At 36.5% G+C, this 19,469-nt stretch overlaps 2 protein-coding genes across 5 annotated transcripts in view; both read left to right on the top strand.

The window, feature by feature from the left end:
* Positions 1–13,526, top strand: part of LOC113399856 (Ca(2+)/calmodulin-responsive adenylate cyclase) — a 94,690-nt gene extending 81,164 nt beyond the window's left edge. Inside the window, exons 8-22 of one of the 3 annotated variants that reach the window (XM_026639116.2) lie at positions 2,279–2,437; positions 2,520–2,664; positions 2,737–2,910; positions 3,885–3,965; positions 6,038–6,223; positions 6,324–6,602; positions 6,703–7,001; positions 7,112–7,271; positions 7,657–7,740; positions 7,995–8,141; positions 8,610–8,823; positions 8,901–10,200; positions 10,389–10,622; positions 10,698–10,776; positions 10,857–13,526. In XM_026639116.2, coding sequence (XP_026494901.1) covers positions 2,279–2,437; positions 2,520–2,664; positions 2,737–2,910; positions 3,885–3,965; positions 6,038–6,223; positions 6,324–6,602; positions 6,703–7,001; positions 7,112–7,271; positions 7,657–7,740; positions 7,995–8,141; positions 8,610–8,823; positions 8,901–10,200; positions 10,389–10,622; positions 10,698–10,776; positions 10,857–11,279 — 3,964 coding nt within the window. In that variant the 3' untranslated portion in view covers positions 11,280–13,526. Of the gene's footprint in view, positions 1–2,278; positions 2,438–2,519; positions 2,665–2,736; positions 2,911–3,884; positions 4,080–6,037; positions 6,224–6,323; positions 6,603–6,702; positions 7,002–7,111; positions 7,272–7,656; positions 7,741–7,994; positions 8,142–8,609; positions 8,824–8,900; positions 10,201–10,388; positions 10,623–10,697; positions 10,777–10,856 lie in introns of all 3 variants that reach the window. The other 2 variants (XM_026639115.2, XM_026639117.2) reach the window with 2 other exon arrangements.
* A 1,742-nt stretch (positions 13,527–15,268) lies between these two features.
* Positions 15,269–19,469, top strand: part of LOC113400133 (partitioning defective 3 homolog) — a 48,524-nt gene continuing 44,323 nt past the window's right edge. For both annotated transcript variants that reach the window (XM_064215486.1, XM_064215483.1), the window contains exon 1: positions 15,269–15,779. In XM_064215486.1, the coding sequence (XP_064071556.1) occupies positions 15,660–15,779 (120 nt within the window). In that variant the 5' untranslated portion in view covers positions 15,269–15,659. The remainder of the gene's footprint in view (positions 15,780–19,469) is intronic.

The raw sequence follows: 19,469 nt of genomic DNA, 5'->3' as shown, positions 1-19,469 counted from the left end.
TTATTGAATAGATTAAATATCGAAAATAATCCCTTGAATACTTCAAACAATTCAAAATATAGATAAAAAATAATGCAATATAATATCGTTCATAAATCGTAGAAAAATTTAAAAAAATATATCGCTTTACAAGGGTAAAAATAGATATCGTCGTAGGTAACAGATACAAAGTGAAATTATATTTATTTCTAAAAATATGAGTTAATTATATGGTTAGCATTATTTTGAAATTATATTATAATATTTCTTATTCTTCACAACTGTACGTATTGTTATCGTTTATCATCATTAGCCACGTACTCGACTTATGAGGCCTTTAAAACTTTGTATATTTGTTAATTTAAAATAGCTTATACTCTGACTTAACGCATAGGCTACCTAGCACCTGCTCCTCCACCCTGTGCATGAAGTCCTGGCAGGAAGATAATGGGTACATATAACATATCTGATTAAATAAATGGATTTGTCGATAAAATCTTTACCAATATTATAATATTGTATGAAGCAAGCTTTAACCCCAAGAAAGGACATAGGCTATTTTTTATAAATAACACTTTACGACCTATCCCTAAAACGAGAGCGAAGTTGCGGACAACAACTAGTTGTATATAAATGTCTGTGAAGAAGATGGCTGGGTTTTATGTAATATGGAAGCTTCGAAAAACCATACTTGAAACTATCGCCAAGATTTCCTCTGAGCTTTTGTCGCCATCTTGTAAAAAGGTCGTAATTTTTTTTTTGCTATATCTCTGCTCTCCTCTATTTTGATACGAATAGAGTGATTGAACTATTGAGATAAAAACGTTTATCACGCCGTAAGATGTATTTACTAGCACAGTCCGTGTGGAGATATCGGTTGGCGATACTTTTTGGATTTATTATTTTTATTTATGATTATTTAAGATATAATGAAGTAAAATCTTATTTTAAATGATTGCAAATCCTCTACAACGTCAGTTAAATATAAGGTGCAGTTTATGATTTTCCTAATCCATATTTCTGTAGCCATACATACTTATAGTACATCTTATTTATAGTTATAGTTCATAAATTAAATTTTTTTTTCAGTTACTTTTATTCATAAAAACAATATCAAAATTTCTAGTCTATATATTTATAGTTATATTTTTTCTCTGTCTCAATGTTCCGCATATTGATTTATTATAGTTTTATACGTGAAAATTTAACGCAATGAGCGCAACGTAGGTACATGTGTCTTTAATACGATAATATTTGAATCGTTATTTTAAAAAATATTAGTACGATTGATTTTTTTGTAAAACCGGCTTAGAACATTCATTGTATCTAAAAGAACCGACGGAAAACTCTCTTGCTCTTTTTCATCCATCAATCATCTTATATATTAATAGTGCAAGCCGATTTTTGTCCCAGTGATTATGGGACGACAGCTGCACATAAAAAATCGGTTATGGTCTCATTTTGAATAGCTCCAGCCGTAGATGTGCAAAAAAAAAAAAGAGGACTCTTCATTGCTATTTACTAAATTGTTACAATTTAACAACGAATTAATTTTAGGGAGCGGAAAAAAGTTACTGGCCGTTTAGAGAGCGGTGCTACGGCTGTATAAGAAAAAAATACATTTAAATAAGGCTTTATCATTGTGTGCGCTAAATGTAGATGAGTGACTTGCAGTTTACAATGAAATAAAATCAAAACAAAACCTGTCATAGAAGTTTCGCGGGCGACCCACGAGTATATATTTAATCATCAAAACCCGTTGTTTGGTTACATGTGAGGATTTATATTTTCCTTCGTAACTTATAAGTAAACTCTGACTGAAAATTACATCAGATATTTTCGTACATTAATTCGACATTTAAATTGAAGAGATACTGGTGTTGCCAAGAGATTGACTATTTGTCTTGCCGGTTTTATCAACTCAATAGCGCGAATCTCTGATTAATGTCCGTTAAATCCGCCAGACATACGATAATGGCCGTCGTTATTTTTCTAACGTTAACTTGATTTTTTACAAATTCCTTTGTAACATGTGGCGAGGTTTCCACCTTGTTCTCTTAAGCGATCAATAAATTACACGAATACATTCCGGGATCTCATTAATTTCTTCTACTACGTTGTTTTTGCAATTTATTGGCAAAACTTTCTTTTTTTTCAATATAATATTGCATATTTTATATTGGCAATGAAGAATACTCGCTCGGAAACCCGTATATGTCATAAGCTCCAAATCCTGCTCTTTAACGGGAGTAGTGATTTTTACCTTAACAATAGGTATATCTATTTTTTTTTGTTACAGGTCAGTGGTTGAAGCGACCGATGTACAATTGAACATGCGAGTAGGTATTCACACTGGACGCGTGCTTTGCGGAGTACTGGGTCTTCGTAAATGGCAATACGATGTCTGGTCCAATGACGTAACACTTGCCAACAACATGGAAGCTGGGGGCGAACCGGGGTAAATAGTTACCGATATTGATATAAATTCTTAACCCGTGATAAAACACGATTTACTTCTTATCTCCTGTTTATATTTTCAGACGAGTGCATATAACACAGGCTACATTGGAATGTCTCGGAGGAGCGTACGAGGTAGAGCCAGGACATGGTGCTAGTCGCAACGCCTACTTGCGCGATCATTCAATCCAAACGTACTTTATTATACCACCACCTAGAAGAAGAAAAGTATGTTTATTTCAATTATATATTTATTGTAATAAAGGATTGCTCTATATTTAATATGTAATATATTTTCAGATGTGTCTAACAGCAGGGGTAGGACTGGGATCTGGGTCACGTCGAAAGCTATCATTCAAAAATGTATCAAATGTTGTGGTTCAACTTCTGCACTCCATAAAATTCAACGTGGACGTACCATTTTCCAACATGGCGGCTTCACCTCAAGAACTAAAAGCTAACGCTGCCAGAAAGGTATATACAACTTATGGAACAGCGATAAAAAGTCCCAAATTCACGTTTATCTACAAGTTCACGTTTTTGCTATATTATAAAAATAAACACTTCACTTTCGTTTCCGACTTTATATAAACCGACTCGCACTTTACTGGACATGGCTAAACAATACGAGGTCGATGTCCACGCCTTTTCTTTCTCTCCAGATGTTTTCAATTGAGTGACAATAATTATTTTTCGGTGAACTACACCAATACTTCAAAGGTAAGTCCGTTTCTTTTTATTCGATTTTATGGTGTCTGTTCTTTACCTAGAGTGTTTATATTTCATTGTTAACGTCTTAAGAGAAAACTTATTTAAGAAAATATACAAGATTAGATATTTAGAAAAGCACAAACGCATTTTGTGTTTTATTTACTGCTTTTCATTACATAGTATTTTGTTAGCATTGAGCTTTTAATATTATACAAACACAAAAAAAATGAAAATTCTGAAATAGAATTGCCTACGCTTTATGGCGTGGCGTTTTAATCTTTAAAACGTTTCTAAGGGATCTAAGATATAAAAAAAACCTAACTTATGAAAACCGGTCCTGCCTTTTAAGTTTTCATGTATACAATATTTATTTAATAAATAGAAACAAAAAAAAATAGAGTTAAGTTTTTACCTATAAATATTTCCTTATTTTTTTTATATTACTTTTTTTTATTTTAATTTTTAAACTATAATGATTATTCCACACAAATAACCCGTTTAAACAATTAATTAATTTATAAAGTGAAAACATGTAACATTGTGTGAAAAAAAATCGTCGGTGTAACAACAGCTATAACACAAGTGAAACAATATGTCGTTACGCTCTCGTGTCAGTGAAATTTCGTGCGTAGACGCAGCACGTACACTACGCTCTGTGGCCCACACAAAATATTTATTTAATGTGGGACGGCTATAGCGCGTACGAGCAGTTCGCAGCGTGTGGGTCGGGTTGGCAGGTGCTGGACCTGCGGCGCGCGCTGCACGCGGAGCCGGGCTCGGCCGAGGCGCTGCGGCTGGCGGCGCTGCGCGGCGAGCACGTGAGCGCGCCCGCCTCCGGCCCCGCGGCCGCCGCCCCCGCACCCGCCTCCGCCCCGCACCACCACACCTTCGACGCCGTCATGCAGCACCACGCCCTCCGCACACACGCAACGGTCCACCGATAGCCTGCCATCGATACTATCTCACTATGCAATGCCGCCTCGCATTCCTTAACAGCACTTTCGATAATTCACCTATACGGGAGACACGTGCTAGCGTTACTGTTCGTGATCGTCGTGATTTCCGTTCAATCTGAGGACGATGACTAAAAATGCATTGTTTTAAAAAAAACGTACTACCGTATAGTGGGAATATTTATCACTTGATATGCAAGAAAATATGACTTCATAGTTTCCAGCTGGATAACTGTGAAATATTTTATATTTAGTAAAGTCTTGCATATGGAGTAATTTTTAGAAAAGGCGTATGAAATTGCAAGATTAAGTTTGATACATAAAAAACCGCGCGAATGGTACGCGCATTAGTTATATGAGCTTGTTGATAGAGCTAGACCAAATGTTTTACGGTCAATAGAATTACTCGAAAATAAAAAGTTTTAGACTATATTTTGGGATGTTAAAGAAAAACATATGACTACAGCGTTTAGATTTTTGCTTAAGAAGTTTGTACATGAAATGCATTGCATCAATGTGTTTCATTTGCGCAATAAATGATAACATCGCTTATTGTATTTCTAGTAGTTAGTATGGTTTTTGAGTGTGATTTTCGAATTTAATCTACTGCTTATTTTGAATTTTTAAATTATGATCCGAAGCTTTCTTACAGCACTCAAATATTTTGCGAGGGTTTTTAAGATATTTTGCTTCGCACTAAAAAGTTTAAACAACAATTACCTCATAAGTTCACACAGCCTTCTTGTCGACGCCCAAAAATCTTGGGAAAATATTCAGAGTTGCACAAAATCTGATACTTTCTTCGATGTTGCAAAGAAATTCTCCTTCCACACAATAAATTGCTGTTTTGTTCAGGTTTCACTTTTCCTTTTTACTCAATACGTGTTTTTATTTTGCTCCTATTATTTTACTTGATCCCTGATTAAGCACATTTATAAATTCTTTTCCCTAATGTCAAGTTAAACATTTTATAATTGTAAAGCTCTCGAGTTGCAACAACTAACATGGGACGTCTGCTCATTGTTTTTCAGATGTTCCGCTCTTGGACATTAGTTCCACAGCAAAAACCCGCTGAAACAGTAAGCGCAGAAAAGTGTTGTTCATGTGTATTATTGTTTTCCACCATTCACCAGGTGACACGAAATATCCCAAAAAACGATGTAGGAACTTATTTATGTTCTTGGGTCGCACCCCGCGAATATTCGTTCGCACTTTTGTTTTCTAATGTCAACTCGATCAGGTGAATTGAAGACCAAGCAAAGAGCAACGCCAGCACTCAAAACCTACACTATCACTATTTTCTTATTGGGACTTATTTTCTTTCAAAATTGTGAAACTCTACTTTATATTGTTTTTATTACATTTTGTTTGAGAATAAAGCCGAACGCACTGAAATGTGTTTCACTTGCTATCCCAATTAGCTACCTCAATTAGCATGGCATGGCATGACCTACGACCTAACCTGCATGTTACTCTAACAAATAATTTTAATATCTGGTGTGATTAATAAATTATCAATATAAGAGACCATACAGCCACAATACCATGGAAGATAAGTTATTACTATGGCCTTAATCAATTTTATTCCTATAAGAACCTTCAAATCATCAAAGGTTTATCCACGAATCTCTTTTCTCAAGTGTCTTAAATGTCTTCGTTGATGTCTCTATATTTTGTACATTATATTTTGCTATTCTAATAATGTGATGCTGCTTCGGATTCCGGAACTTTTATTTCCAAGGTCAGTTCAAAGTTTAAGTGGAGCATGGAGTCGGCATGCTGTGGGCCCTGAGTGTATTCGGTCCCTTCACGTCTGACCCTCGATGTTTAACGCAATAACGCACTCCCTGCCGAATCTGATCCCCTACCGATGTATCGAGACGATTAGCAATAAACAAGTCTATTAGTATTTTTGAACTGTAAACATTCTTATACAGAATAAAGTGACGGAGAAGTTTAAGCGGCCGCTGAAAAAGCGTCATTCATCTGTGTACCATCAGCCCACCAACCGCGTGAACAAGTACCTAGCGCAGGCGATAGACGCGCGCTCCGTGCATCGGGAGAAGGCTACTCACGTACATCTCCTCACGCTCTGCTTTAAAGACGTCGATAAGGAAGCACAGGTAAGAAAATTATCCCAATAATTCCTACTATTTAAGAAACAACTACGGTAGCAGTAATTGTATCAGATAAAATGTATATGTGCATAATTATTTATTCCAGTACCGATCGTCAACAGACGGCGGATGGGCGGGGTCTCTCAGTGCCGCATTAGGTGCTTTAGCGGCTGCAGGAGCACTTCAAGCTGCTATTTTACCGCGCACGACGATACTTTTACTACTTTTCGTGACTGCCTTTGCGTGGTCTGCCGCCGTGCTTGCTTTGACACTCGCAGCGCGTCTGAGGCTTATTCCGTGCGATGTGTCAAGACCATTTGCGCTCAGAAATGCAATTACCACATTCACCATTGTTCTTGGTTATGCAGTGGGTCAAGTTAATGTTGTAAGTAATAAGCAGTTATTATTTCAAGAAATAGTGTTCTTATAGCAACTTTGTTAATGTGTTGTGCACAACTTTTTACATACTTAAAATTCAATTTAAGATAACATGCCGTGAAGTCAACGTATGCAGAAATCTAACCGAGAACATAACGATGGACGACATTCGCTCAACTTCCGACCAAGTCTCGGCCGCGCTGTGGAGTAGTTCCGACCACCGAGCGTGTCCTATCCCTTTGTACATAACGCTCGGGTGCTGTGTCAGCATGCTCGCCGTGGCCGTCTTCCTGCGACTACCTATATTGGTGAAGGGAATCTTGTTGGCTGTGATGACTGCTGGATACGTAACTGTGATATTGGCTTACCATAAACATTTATTCGACTGCTACGATCTCATGACGGAGTGAGTATTTGTCAACTCATTCTTTTAAAATATCCCTTATGTCCGTATGTTAAATTTGACGAACTTGAAATTTAACGTTTAAATTCATATGAAGTATGCCTCAATTTCAGATCTGGATCGGTTGGTTCTGCGTACGTGGCGTGTGCGTGGACACTGGCGTTAGCGTTGGCGGTGCTCCTGCACGCTCGGCAGACTGAATGGACGGCTAGGCTCGACTTTCTTTGGCAGGTGCAGGCGCGAGATGAAAAAAGAGACATGGACGCCTTACAGGTAAATTAAATACAACTTTTTTACTTACTAATTATTTTACGTTATAGACATTTGCGTGAAAGAGTTCATTATAGTTCATTAGAGTTAGTGAGTTGAAGGATGCTACCAAACGTCCAACGTTTTTTATTCCTTTAAACCATATATGTATCAGCGCATCACCAGTTATTATATGAATAATTTTAACACATTAAAGACTTTAAACTATTTCTGTAATACTTACTATTTTGTACTTTATAACATACAGTCATGAAAGTAGTTTTTTTTAATCACTATAAACCCACAAAAATGATTTTTTTTGGCTTAATCATATAAAATATCCGATTTGATAATAATTATTGAAGGTAAATTACTCATCCTAACGCATTGTGTATCTGTTCTTTTTCAGGCGTCAAACAGGAGAATACTGTTCAATTTATTGCCAGCACACGTTGCCACACATTTCTTAGACAATCAGTTCAGAACTAATATGGTAACTATATTTTAATAAGTCCAATAAATTGTCAATTAGAGTTAAAATCGTGGTTTCAAAGTCAGACATAACAACTGTTTTTTCTCGTTTCTTGTTCAGCGATGAAGGAAATTTTCATAATTTGTATAGCACGGTGGAATGCTGATATATCGTATAAGTTACTTAACACAGGATCAAGTTTTATAATGTTATAAAACATATAAAACCTGTTACTTTTAATTTGAAAATGTATTTCATGATGTATTGTTCCAAAGGACCTATACCACCAATCATACCAGCGCGTAGGCGTAGTATTCGCGTCCATCACCAACTACCACGAGTTCTACATGGAGCTGGATGGGAACAACCAGGGCATGGAGTGTTTGCGGCTGCTGAACGAAATTATTGCTGATTTCGATGAGGCAAGATATGGAAAGCTATGCGTCCTATAGTCGATTCCAAGAAGGAACAAAGATAAATAAACCTTAGATTTACGTATTTCATGAGATTTACAAATAGCAACTATATTTTGCAATATCAAAAATCCTTGATTACTATTTCATTCTTTATAATACATACTCTATTCCACTTAACTACTTATATCCTCTTTAATTTTACACCCAAAGTTCCGATAACAGTTTCTTTGACGTTTAAAACGCCATAGTTTCACGAATCCATAATGAATATCAAAGACTATTCTAGATCTCGACCAATTATATCGCATCAATTTAATCTTATTGTTCATCTGGGTTTTGTCCTCTTGTGGTTGGAATAGATTATAGAAAAAATATATAATACGTCACACATTAAGAATTAAAAATGATAAGTTGCTGCCTATCAAGCAAAACCTACATCATTTTTTTTACTATATTTTAATTTTCTCATTGCAGTTGTTAGGCGAAGATCGGTTCGATGCTATAGACAAAATTAAGACTGTAGGTTCTACGTATATGGCAGCCGTTGGTCTCATTCCCGATAAGAAGATGTCTGACGACGCAAGCACACGGAAACATATGGCAACTCTAGTAGAATTCGTATTTGCAATGAGAGATAAACTCAAAGACATCAATGATAACTCATATAACAATTTTATGCTGCGTGTTGGTAAGTATAAATAACATAATTAAATAACCATTATGTTGATAAGGTTCCATGTACATAAAAAAAATATTTTTTGACAGGTATCAATGTCGGACCTGTTGTCGCCGGTGTGATAGGTGCCAGAAAACCTCAATACGATATATGGGGCAATACCGTTAATGTGGCGTCTCGAATGGATTCCACGGGCTTACCGAACCACACTCAAGTCACCGAAGAAGTGTTCCAGGTTTTAAAAGACATGGCCTATCAGTTTGTGTGCAGAGGTAAAGTCAAAGTAAAAGGAAAAGGTGAAATGACCACCTACTTTTTAACGGATAGGGCACCGTCTAACGGCAACACGCAGAACTCTTCAAACGGTCAACCGCAAAATCCGCCATCGGCTTATGGCGGTGTCGCTACTCCACTTGCAATGTTGCAAAATTCAGCAAGAAGAGCTGCAGCGCAACCTTCGAGACTACCACCTGTTAGAGAATCTTCAGTGGCTGGGGAAAATGAGCCTCTCCTTCCCTCCAATGGTCATCAAAATAACGGAAATAATCACAAAGGCAGCAAAGGGCGACGAAATAAGGAGTCCGAAGATACACCCCCTCCTCCACCACCGCACGGGATCAATGGCAATCCTCGTTGGCCTCCTCCTCGAGCGCTAGTGCCACCCTGGCCACGACCGCAGGAGCCCCGCCCTCCCACTGTTCATAAAAGAAGACCTCCGACCAGACTGCCTAGACCTCGATCTAGTGAGAGTTTACCTCTAGCGAGAAGTCCGCGGGTCCATTCTTCGGCAGATGAACTGAGCTCAATTACGCGCTCTCCGAGTTTGAGCTCCTCGGACGAGAGCTACTCTCGGACCACTGACGCTTCCCCCTCACCCCCTAGACCGACGCCATGGCTGCCTCCCCCAAGACCTCAGCGTACTGATCCTAACACCGCATACGACTACCCGCCTATTCGACTAAATAAACCGACACCTAATATAATTAATGAAATTTACGCAAAACACAAAATGAACAAGAAGCCCTCCCTCGACGGAAAAATCATTGAAGGTAGTTTAAATTTTCAAAAAGAGGGGGAGAAGATACAGAGGAGCATAATTAATATGCTCCAGACCTCTGTGAAAAGAGACGGTTGCAGTCAAACGGACAAAAAGGACGTACCGCATCGCCTTACACAGAGAACGAGTTCTTTTTCTAGCTCGGGTAGCCGCCCGAACAATTTAAAACATTTAAATCATGACACAAGAGAAGTATTCACTAAGCGGAGCCCTTCGGACGTCGCGTGTGTACCGCCTTTCGAGAGAGAAATACAAAGGCTGCTTGATGATAAAAATTTAATTAAAATCAATTCGCCAAAGGTCGAGAGAAAGGACTTAAAATTAGAATTAAGGTATGAATCCAATTCAATTAGTATTCAGTAAAATTATAAACGACTGAGTATTTACGACTTTCGAAAAGGTATGTCATCTGATCTTCGAAAGAATGACTAATATAAATCTATGTCTGTCCGCAGATGACGTATAGGAAAAGCAAATTCAGGTTACAGTTAGTAGCACTAAACCTTTTTATTAATCGCAGGGCGACGAACTCGTCAGTGGAGGCTGTTCGCAACTGCAACAACAACAACAGCAGCCCGCTGCACGCCGTGGGGCTGGCCGCCATCACGCAGCTGGCGCGCCACGAGCCCGCCAGCCCCGGCCGCGCCCGCCCCGCGCCCTCCCCCCTCAAGCCGCCCGGGGACTTCCCCGGCGTGCTGCCCACCGACGTCGTCGTGGAGCTGCCGTCGCCCGCGCACTCCGCCGAGCGTATCTCGTGAGTGCAGACCATTATTCACATGTTCAATAATTACAAACAAAAAGTTGTAACGAGTGCAAACGTTTTCAACAGCGCGCCGAATTCTAGAAAAATGGAAGCTGTATCAAAAGAAAAACCAGGGAATGACGTACAGGACAGACTACGCAACCGGGTAAAACTGTCATATATTTCATCATAGTATATTTTTTATGTTAGGTCACCATTTACGAGCTTCGTCAACATTTCTCGCAGGTGACCACTTCTAGCCACAGAGAAATGGGCATCTACGGCGAGAGTCAGTCCGAATGGAGCTCGTCGTGCTCGGAGGGCGAGGGCGACGCGGACGGCTGCCAGCCCGAGAGCACGGGCTACACGACGGACGACCCGGCGCTGGAGAACGTGTCCATGCTGAACGAGGGCGGGCTGACGGACGCGGAGGCGGCGCTCAGCGACGTCAACTCGTGCTACTTCGACCGCGACGACGACGTGTCCTCGCGCGCCTCGTCCCGCCTGCTGGACTCCGAGGCGCTCGTGTCGCTGGAGTCGCTCAGCGCCATCTACGACTCCGACGAGCCCGCGCACCGCTACCTGGCGAACATCCGCACCGTCAGCGAGTCCATCACCCGGAACTTCGGCCAGCCCGCGCACGTCACGGACGGCGAGAGCGACGTGTAGCGACCGCTCCTCTATTGTTTCGGCGATGAGTCTGTATTTGCTCTCTAAAAGTAAAAATGAATACTCAGAATATATTATTTTGTATTAAATATTTACGATTTTAAATAGTCGAATCGAATTATCTCTTCGTTTGTACGTCTTTCTTTTAAACGATCGTTGCTATTCGAACTGCTGACGTGCCTCGTTGTTGTTTAAACGAAACTTATTTGTACTTTATATTATGTAAATTGTCAATATGTACCTATTAATATCACTGTAAAATATTCATTGTAAATTTGCGAGTGTCATGTGATGGCGGCTCGATTCATCTAGAAATATGCGGTGATCTCTACAATTATAAGGTGCTCTGACTTAGAATTATTTGTTATTTGTCTTGTGATTAAGAAGTAGGTATTTCAATATGAGCGACCAATATCTGTAAACATCGGTGTTTAGTGTGAAGGGCTGGTCCCTGTACTGTAAAATCTATAGAAATCAACATAAACAAAAGTTCGCGTATTCGACGAAAATTTAGTGTGGTTTGATAATAATGTATTATTTTGCATTTGAACATTACACGTCTAGTAATAATGTTACCACATTTAATTATTCTACATTCTTACATACTTTTATTTCTTATATTTCATATTATATAAAAAAATCAAATCTTAAAACTCCGCTATAATTTTCTCACTTGATTCTAGTCACTTCTCACATATTTCTGTTATATGCATGTTTTTTATGACAAATATATAAATTTGATATATCTATATACTTAATATTAGTAATTATTTCAAAACAAAATTTTTAGATGTTAATAATGTACAAGCGCGACTAGATCTTTATGATATGCCTTACCTTATTAATGTTTGCCTTTTAATACTCCATCGTAGTTTATAAAGATGTGATCAATTGTAAGTGTTCAAATATACTAAAAAAATCTTTAAAAACATATTTTTTCCAACACATTTTTTGCATTATAGCCTTCAGTCACGTAGTTATAACAATAAAACCCAAAGTACAACTGATACATAAACCAGTACCGAATATTTGTTGTAGAATATTCTTCATTATTATATTTAAAATATTTTGTTATTTAATGTAAAAAAGTTTTGTGTCAATTTCGTGTAATTCATATGTGTTAGTATAAGATTTAATGCAGAGAACAACTCATTCAAGACTAATGTAGACGTGATTTTGTATTCTGTTTGACCATTTCTGAAGCTTATTGTAATTAACAAAGGAAGTACTTAAATAAATGCGATAATGTCGAATGATTCTTAGTTTGCAGGCATTAGAAAGCAATTATTATTTTCTGCCGTCGCTTGTATTAAGCGTTTTGTTTTTGAATGATCTTGATTTTTATAAAAGTGTTACCGTATTATTGGATCAAATGCAACAATTATTATCATTAAAAAGCGGTTTTTATTCTATCTTTAAAATGTGTTATTTATTGGACTCATACGTTTCATATAAAAAAAATGACGTGTACAGTTTCTACATGAGCGGGAAAATAACTCCAATGGGATCTAGTGAATTGTTGGTAATCTTTGTAAATATTGTTAATCATCTGTCTAGTGCTGTAATCTTAAGTAGTGTATTGTTCTGTGGAGATATATTTTATTTTTGGAAGAGATCTCTTATTTGCAATGGGTCTTCTCAGTATGTCAATTTAAAGAGTCTCTCGTTAACGTGTTTAGGTATAGTGCCAAATATTTTGCGTATATGCTTATAATATATTGTATTTATTTCAGTGCTAATAAGTTTTGTCCTAATTCGATCATATTATAATTATTTTAACAAAGTTCGTTAGGGAAACTCACTAAGTAATTCAAATTTTTGAAGTAAATAAAAATAACAATATTTGTAGAAATTTTTATATCCGATATCCCTTAAAATGTGGTTATTTAAAGAGAAAAAAAAAGGATGAAGACGTATAAAGTAATTATTTTAGCATATTTAAAACTGATTAAGCTGTTTGTGACAAAAAAAATGCGGGAATTAGGAAAATTCTCTTTCTACGTTTTGGTGTACAAACTATAAATGAGATTACGAATTATTTTAGTTTGAAATAATACGTTTCATACAAAATATCCCCGAATTAGCTTTCATACTAAATAATAGCCAAAATATCTTGTGTATCAATATTTTTTGTAGATATTATAATCTTAAATTGCTGCATATTCTAGTATATTATGTATTTTATTTATTTAATTCAATTAAGCAATATTGATTACATTTAATTAAAGCGGTTTACATTACCTGGAATACTGTTTCATTTTATCTCCTCGAATTACGCCATATCGTCCGTATTTGTAATCTATGGTATCCAACAACAAACGTATGGTTGATCATATGCTTATATGTCACGAAGCGTCGGTTACGGTGTTGTTTTCTGCATATTAATGCCTTTAGCCTTGAAAATAACACCATGGAGTACATGACGGCACGTTTAAACAAACGACGGTTATAACTGCCACGGACATTATATTGTCACAGCTCAAAACTCACAGAACACTTTAATATTAAAACCCTATTTCAGTTTCATTACTTTTTACAAAAACTACTGTCTTCTCAAATATGTATTTTTTGATTATATAATAATTAGTATAAGGTATGTATACGTTATACAATAAAATTGTAAATATTAGCTATGAAAAGGACCAGGAAACCCAAAAAGTTTGTACGCGAGTAACTTCAAAAAAGTCCGCATACATCTATTTTCGACCCTTACAAAATCTAAGTACATAGTATAACCGATACTGCTATGAACAAGTATTACATCCATGTTCTAAGTAGGTGGGTTCGTAAATGATCTGTAACTTCCGCGCCAGAATTTTCTGATCGTATAATTTATGTAATTATGGAAATATGATTGAATAAGAATTATTGATTTTAATTACGGTAATTATTGTTATTACATTGTGCAACTTTAGCTTACCTGTAAAATTATTTCATAAAAGTTTCCTTCACGATACATTTGGCATTCTAATCCATTCAGGCGTGAATTTGTTGTTTGATTTCCTATTTCAGTTATTTTATTGTAATTATTAATTTCGTCACTACTATTTACATACATCTCTAAGAAATAATATTATTTTTAGGCAAGTACGTATTAATGATCTTATACCACATGACCCTTCACAACAAGAAAGGCACATTATTTGCACGTTGTTTTTACGTGTACGACTGAAATAAATCAAGCATCTGAAATTAATAGGTATTTCTGAGTGTATTGGTTCTACCCGTGTATCATAATCGGTAGGTATAACAGTGTGTAGTAGTAGTACCTACCTTAAAAAGCTTTGGATAAGGTGATATTTCTCTAACCTCTCTAGATCATCTTAGTTCTAATATTTCATAAATAATACCAGCTAAACAATAAAAGTTAAACGAAACAGCCATAAAATGAGTTAATGTTTGATATAATTACTAAATCCGAATCAATCACATGTAAAATGAAAATAATAAATTATCTTTTAACGGTTTAATTGCGGAATTGAAATAAAGCTAGGCTAACTGTTTGCCTAATTAGACTAAAGTATCTATATAAAAATATTCAATGACTATAAATTTGTTTATTAAAAAGCTGCAATAGTTTAACAAGCCTTATTTCTTCGAGTACTGTGATAAGAGCGGCAATTGTTTGTTTTTGAAAATATTGATCAAACAAACTTACAATAGAAACGAATCATGTGCCGGCTAACTTCGCAACAAGGGTCAAATTTAAAGAAATAATATATAAGTATCTAAGTTGGTTTCCATTTCTGAAAATATGTGACTCAGCCTACAAAAACGGACGGTTTCATTCAAAATTTTAAGCAGTTGGCATGTGAGTGAAACACATCGTGCGGTAGCAAGTGGGTATGACGCGGCACGTCGGCCACCTCTACGCGCGAGTCGCGGAGCACAGCACAGCTGCCCGCCGTGACGCTGCCGCCGATTGGTTGCGCGCGGAACCGGTCGCACCCCGCTCCACCTCGTCCCGCTGTTACAAACTACTTCACAACGAATTCTTATTCATACTACTCGCGAGTCACTATGACCGTTGCCGTTTTGCGCTCATGCCCGTATTTTGTGTAATCTTATCGTAATGCGTTCAATGTTGAATGCTATTTCTATACTTGTGCTGAATTGATGCTGACAAAATATTGCAACCAATTAAGTGCTAACGTATGATCTGTATACAGCGCTATGAAAACTCACGTCCGAACTGCCAGTTTTGTAATTTTTATTTCAACGGTGCTTTGTGAACGGCTTCGACATAGGGCTACCATTACCATGTGCGCTAGATAGTGTTGTGCTCTTATTAGTTTTTTGTCAAACTAATATGCTAGCTTGTGAATATAATGTGTGGTGAGCGGTCAACGCTGCCAAGTGAATCATAAGTGAAGTGTCAATATGAAGGTGACGGTGTGTTTTGGTTCTGTGCGGGTGTTGGTTCCTTGTGGCGCTGGCGACCTGTTGGTCAGGGACCTCATACGAGAAGCAACACTTCGATATAAAAAAGCTACCGGACAGGTCAGTTCCTTCTATCGTTTTATACGGTAACATAATCAATTGCATCAATGTACGCCGTTTTAATATTGTTATCGGTTGAAATATTCAAACTGTTTTCTAGTAACGTAAACTTTACTTCAATGAAATGGTACTAATGGTACTTTCGGTATCTACTTAATTACGGTATATTTTCATCAATCTAACAAAATTAAAAAAAAAGATATGCCAAGTACGTATTATAAGCAATCCTTTATAAATGTCACGATTTGCAATCTCGGCTACATCTTGTTTTTGCGTATCTAATGATCATTTCGCTATGGAATGTATGATCTCGATGGCGCGAAAACCACTTTCGCGACAAATTATCAGATCGTTGTAGAACGCTATTGCTACTTTATAGATGCTGTCAGACTAGATTCAAACCTGGCTAGCCCAAAATAGCAACATAGATATATTGTAGATGTTAAATATCAAGTTACCGTAGGCTCAGCCCTCAATATTTAGTATGTGTGCTAGATGTAACAGTCGCAGGTTCATCGTGGCCTTAACAGGAAAATCATAAATAAGCAAGGATTTTACTTGTAATGCTGTTTTTGCGCACAATTTACTTTTATTAGGATTAACTACATATATAAAAATTGTTACTAGTTACATGAATGTGCTCCCGTCGAGCAAAACTACTGGATATTCCAACCGGAAGTTGTATATATCCAATTTTACTTTCTCAGTAGAAGTCCATTTATCATAGTACCACAAAAAGTAACCAGAATAACATAACATTGTGGTATTGTCAATGGCGCGACCATGTACCAAACAGGCGAAGTGAGGGTGGAGAGGTCCGTAATACATTGGCTTACAACAGTTGCAACGTATTTCCCAGGATGACGAATAATCAAACCACCAAATTCCCTCTTCGCTTCAATTGAAACTCGTGATTGAGAAAAAATGTTTTATTAATACACCTACCTATATAAATAACTTTGGGTTTTATTTATTCATTGCTTTAAAAAGCTTATTTTTTCATATCTAAATTGAGCATTGGCTAGATATCATTAATATACATTCACCTGCAGACACACCTGCAGGCTAAGCCCACTATCGTCGATCGTAGGAGGTAACCGACCTTGCCTGTTCCTACTATGCGCACCTATCAAGATATACATGGGATTTAGTACTTCTACCAAAAATACTTTTCCCTAAACAAAAGTAATATTTTCAAAACTGTTAGTGTTTGTACCTTTAGTTAAAACTGAAGTTACCAGATATCAATAACAAGGTAATTAAAGTAAGTCATAGTATATATTCCTTATTACCGTTTATAATATCAATCAGATAAACTCCTATGTATTATATTAATGTAATAGCAAATAGCATGCATCAGCGTTAATATTTATTAATTGTTACACAAATCTAGTATGTACCTATGTAGTTTTGGTAAACTTTCTGCATGATTGCCTCGTAATTACGCAACAGTAAGGTCGCAAACACTAGTTAACGAGCGGCAAAGAGTTGCTTGCCGCTCCACTGCCTATGCTATATTATGTGTTATGGAGAGTACGATTAAAATATTGATTGAAATTCATTCATAAATGTTGAAACAATCCAATTTTTTTTATATAATTTTTCTCATATAATAACTATGAGCGCTAATATATTCAGCTAATCGAGAGCTGAATATTACAAAAAATACCTTTGTTATAAATACATAAATACTCAATGGTTAAGTCGTTTAAACTACACTAAATATACCTTACCTAAAGAAAACGACTTATTTTTTAATAAAAACAGTTTATAAATAGACCCTTATCAAATTAGTTAATTAGTGATTCTGTGACTTAGGTTTACAACGATTATTTTTTATATACGATATTTTTTAACGAATTCTTGTCGTCAAATATTCGGACCGAAGCATCTATTGTATTATTAGATATAGGTGCATAGTTTTAGACTTAGACCGGTTCTAAGAAACATGTCGTTCGTTTGGTGTCCTAACTTATGAAATAGTATATACGTTTTTGAAGAATTTTTAGTGTCAAACATCACAACTTATTTTATGGTTGTGGATTTGGTTTGGGTTGGATGTGGCTAATAGGAGAACTTGTGCAAGCTCCTTTGGTACATTCTACCCAGTTATTTGACACCCAAATAGTGACGAAGATAATATCTTTGTGAAAATTTTACTACTCCGCTAGCCAATCTCGATGGACACTAAATATCTGCGTTGGACATATTATAAAGCAAAAGTATGTGCGCAAATACAGGTGCATAAAAAAATCCGACACGACCGGAGAAATTTCTGACTATCACGGAAATGTAAACAGTTATGTTTACATTTCCCTCGAGATTATTGCTGAAAATTCATTTGGGTTCGATCCAGGACGACGAATCTGCGGAATTATATACTAACGAAAAGACATACGATGCAGTCAAATAGCATAGTTTGTATCGCCATGTTTCGCTTTGATGGGTATGTGTAATATTACAGGCACGTTAAAATTTCGGTAAATTTCGTTCCAATTGTTTGCGTTCAAGTGATGGTGTGCCGTGAGGAATGGTTAATATTTCTGGCAATGTCAATACTATATGGTTAGTGGTGGTGGACTAAACATTGGTTGGCCTATTCAGTCGTTTGCCAACCTATTTATTGTTATCAATATATACATCCCAAAACGTCTAGGTACCTATATCATACCCTACTCAGCAATTTGACAGGCATTATATATAACAATAAACCTATTATTCGTTTCCCGAAAGTGTAGTAAAAATTAATTTTATTATTTAGAGAATACCACCTACCTAGAATCGAATAAGACGTTCTTTGTAACAGATTCTAAGTCCTAAGCTGTAAATAATCAATCATTTGTTATTTATATAATCATAGTAATTAAAAATAAATATATTAATAATAATAAAACAACATAAGAATGTAAATTAGCCAGTCTCATGAAACATATGTCATATGTTCGGTTTCTGTCAAGTGGATTAATGGCGGGTCTTTGTCCGAATACTTCAATTTTTTCTTCAAAAGCTGTAACATTCTTATTATTTCACTTGAATGCATATTATACTAATACTTTTTTTCTACTCATAATTAATAAAAAAAGACAAGAAAGTTCTCGAACAATTAATTTAAAAGATACTTAACGGCCGTAAAACCTACCTAATCTTATCGAGTTGCTTAATTAGGTAAGTGGACCAAGTATCAAAAAGATTACTGACATACACGCATACTTATTGGCGTTCTTATAAATCAGGTTTAGCCCGGGTTAGTCTCTTAATAATTACTATGTTTTACTTGATGAATTTCAATAGCATCCAATAGAATGGTGGTTATACACTCTCGTGCCTCGGAAAGCCCGTAATGCCTTGGAATCTGCCTTATATCTGTTCCGTCTGGTCTAGTCGAATTGCCGTCCTATTGTAATTTGAAGAAAAAGTGCATTGTGTTTGCAGTTTCCCGACATTATACATTGCGTTTTTGGTGGCAAAGTTTTTTTTTAATAGTATGTTAGGATATCCTCACAAAATGACCTTTAGCGGCGAACCGAAAGGATAAAAAATTTTCAATGATTATTGAAAACCAATAATTATATAACGTCTTACCTTACATAAATATAAAAGTGTTGGTTCTCTGGAAATGATATAAAACTGGGTTTAGTTCTGGATAGGAATCCATAGAAATCCACAGCCAATCTAATTACGTAAATCAAA

This window comes from Vanessa tameamea, chromosome 8 (genome assembly GCF_037043105.1).
Source record: "Vanessa tameamea isolate UH-Manoa-2023 chromosome 8, ilVanTame1 primary haplotype, whole genome shotgun sequence".
Taxonomy (NCBI): Eukaryota; Metazoa; Arthropoda; class Insecta; order Lepidoptera; family Nymphalidae; genus Vanessa; species Vanessa tameamea.
Note: the sequence above shows the minus strand (reverse complement) of the source record. Positions and strands in the feature narration are given on the sequence as shown.